The 3,130-nt window shown below is 43.4% G+C and overlaps 1 protein-coding gene across 1 annotated transcript in view; it reads right to left on the reverse strand.

Annotated features, from left to right (window-relative positions):
• Positions 1 to 576: 576 nt before the first annotated feature.
• LOC113225845 (mucin-1-like) overlaps positions 577 to 3,130 on the reverse strand; it is a 24,865-nt gene continuing 22,311 nt past the window's right edge. Inside the window, exons 2-6 of the mRNA XM_026458297.1 lie at positions 2,902 to 3,014; positions 2,546 to 2,677; positions 2,167 to 2,356; positions 1,913 to 2,074; positions 577 to 1,696 (exon numbers count right to left, since the gene is read on the reverse strand). Coding sequence (XP_026314082.1) covers positions 1,481 to 1,696; positions 1,913 to 2,074; positions 2,167 to 2,356; positions 2,546 to 2,677; positions 2,902 to 3,014 — 813 coding nt within the window. The 3' untranslated portion in view covers positions 577 to 1,480. The remainder of the gene's footprint in view (positions 1,697 to 1,912; positions 2,075 to 2,166; positions 2,357 to 2,545; positions 2,678 to 2,901; positions 3,015 to 3,130) is intronic.

A 3,130-nucleotide genomic window follows, 5' to 3' on the forward strand; every position in this document is an offset into this window, starting at 1 on the left:
CACACACACACACACACACACACACACACACACACACACACACACACGCACGCACGCACGCACGCACGAAAGCACGCACGCACGCACGCACGCACGCACGCACACATATAAATATGCAAAACACTAGTAGGGAGGCGTGAAAATTGTCTTTAGTAAAGCCGGAGCAAAACAAAGAACACTTGCCCTAAAAAATTTATTAGCACACAAGATACTAGTCACTTTATTTCACTGGTTAATACTACACTACTACACTTTACTACACGTAAAATTAAGCATAAAATGTTGTAAATTACTTTAAATATTTATGATATTTGATGATACGTGGAAAATTTTAGGCAAGGCGGTGGGAATCGAGTTGTATGGACGCCTCGCCGCTGCTAAACACACTAAGCACTGTGTTGAGCATATTGTTTAAATGTAGGTAGATAAATAAATATGCTAAACATAGTGTTTAGCCTATCTATGTATCTACATAAACGCATAGGCTCATAGGAAACAAGTTAAAGTTTTGATCGATGGGGCCGCTGCAGGGAGAACGTTTCATCTTATCAAAAAATGAAACAACATAATTCAATGTCTTATTATTAGATTTATTATCACACTTACGAAAGATATACAACATATCACGATGGCACTAGCTATCAGTGCTGCAGCAGAAAGTAAATCGATGATTTTGACCGAACTATGCGACTTCTTAGGCTTCTATATAATTAATCACTTATCAGAATAAATAGGGCGAGAAAGTAATGAGTATAATTTGAATGGTATCTGTGTCTAAACAATTTTAATACAAGACTGTCACTTTGCGAGTATATGATAACGTACTCTCTTGCTGTAAAGTTTTAATTAGGTAGGGTTATCATCAACTAGTGTATTATTTTATTACACATTAGTGTTGAAGTATACACCACATTCTGCAATCTTTGATTTTTAAAGAATAATATGGGTAAAGTGCAGTGGATTCGACAAAGATGTTTTGCAACATTTCGAATTTCCGGACACATGTCCATCTTTACTATAAACTAATATTTACATAACAAAAGAAAACACGTGAATAATCCAAGAGAAACCTCAACTTCCGAAAGGACTAAGTAGTTAATTATGATAAAATTTGCGTAATGAAAATAAGAAACTTATATGGTAGTCTAATTAAATCGTAACATGCAATCTCAGAAAGTAGGCGATGTTTATAAACTACGAGATACTACGATATAGGCAGGTTCGGAAATAAATTGACTAAAATCAGTGACGTTAAGCGATCGTTACCGAAACAACAAAACAACAGGACGAACAGATACTGTGTACATAATTGTTGAGCGTTTATTTAATTGACTCTGAGCATACAGATTTAGATTTCGGTTTCTGTAAAAAATGCAACGTTTGCCAGTTTATATTGTTCGCTCAAATGATCAGTTCGGCGCCGATCGATTGGGTCATCACTCGTTGGACCGTGCAGTGGGGAGATTCATGTACCCGAGAACTATTTAGGGAAGAGCGCTCCCCGGACAGGGCGTGCGGGGCGGCCGGCGGCAGCCGCACGGCGGCGTGCGAACAGGGCGTCGAGACCACGCAGCGGCGCCGGTGCCGCCGTCGTCTCAACTGACAAGTCGTCAGTCTCGGCCTCACTCTTATCGGCATCGGTGCTCACCTCGGTTGTCTCTGATGACGACTTTTTCGCTGCCTCTGTTGTTGTCTGCTACATTTGCAACACAATGTTACGTAATTAAAAAAACGCAGTTCCACATTAATCATTTACATAATTGATGCAAAACTAAGGCAAAGAAGCCACCTCCATTAAAAGTAAATTTGTGATCTAGACATTATAATATATGTATTAATATTGTGTGTAATATATTTTTTCATTATTTGTCTGTAATGGTTGTGTTTGCAAAAATTGTGAGTTTGAACTTACTTCGGTGGTGGCTAGCTTCCTCTTGAGCAGTGGGTTGTGCCTGCGCGGCGGCGGCGTGACGGGTGCACGCGGCTTGGGCGACGGAGGCGCTGCCAGTCTTGTGCGCAGCTTCAGTCCCCCTCGCGGCGGTTCCGCAGCCGGCGCTGCTGTTGGCAATGAACCCTGCACCCATACGTATTATTAAAGAATGTACCTAATCCAGCATCCAATACTTTATTTAAAAAATAAGGATTAAAAGCATATCGATAATTTACCTCTGAGTCAGCGTCTGTGGCGGGGTTGTCAGAGACTGTGGTGTCTGTAGGGGCTTCCGAGGCGCCAGGAGCAGCTGCATCGGGCGCGACGCTAGCGAGGCCGGGCCGCAGGCGCGGGTTGGCGCGCAAGTTGAGCCGTGGCCCCGGCCGCAGCGACGCGGGCGCCGGTCGCACGCCAGGACGGCCGCGACTTTGTTTACACGTAAGTTAATGAGGTATTGTGATAGCGGCGTGTTAAAAAAGTTAAATCGATTAACTGTTACATGATATGTCTATCACGAAACGTAATTAACCACATAATTAAATTATCCCTACGTGGTCTATAATTTGTTGCTGTGTTAGTTCGTTTAAACTCACTGAAAATAAAAACATTACTAACCCGATAGACCTGCTGGGAGTTAGCGTGGTCTCTGCGGGCTCGGCAGCTGAGCTGGCTGCTGTACTGTCCTCGGCGGGTGCGGGTGCCGCTGTAGTGCTTGTCGTGCGCCTGAGACCGGGCCGGAGGCGAGGTCTGCAATTTTACGTTTTTCATGGAAGCCAATTTATAGAGTCATGTTACCAGTAGTTACGCAAGAAAATCTGTGTCCAACAGATTATAGGTACTCTGCATTGCAGACAGTACCGAAAAAGAAAGACTTCTATAAATCTATAGTATTATAGACGTGCTATATATTCAGAGTGGTCAAACTTTGACTACATACAACTTCCTAAAATACGTTGTGGAATTAGTCGTACCTAGGAGCTGGAGTTTCGCCGGCAGGAGCGCTGCTCGCATCCTGAGCAGGGGCCGGGGTGGTAGAGCTGGGGCGTGTCCGACCGGCGAACAGGCCTCGACGACCAAACGCTTGCTGCAACAAAGGAAACACTCTTATTACTATGCACAGTGCTACGTATCAGCAGCCATTTTCCTTTTTTTTTTTTTTTTTTTTTTTTTTCATACTTGACAGGCAAATGACTCCACTCC

This window comes from Hyposmocoma kahamanoa, unplaced genomic scaffold, assembly GCF_003589595.1.
Source record: "Hyposmocoma kahamanoa isolate Upper Pololo Valley unplaced genomic scaffold, ASM358959v1 100021, whole genome shotgun sequence".
In the NCBI taxonomy this organism is placed as follows: domain Eukaryota; kingdom Metazoa; phylum Arthropoda; class Insecta; order Lepidoptera; family Cosmopterigidae; genus Hyposmocoma; species Hyposmocoma kahamanoa.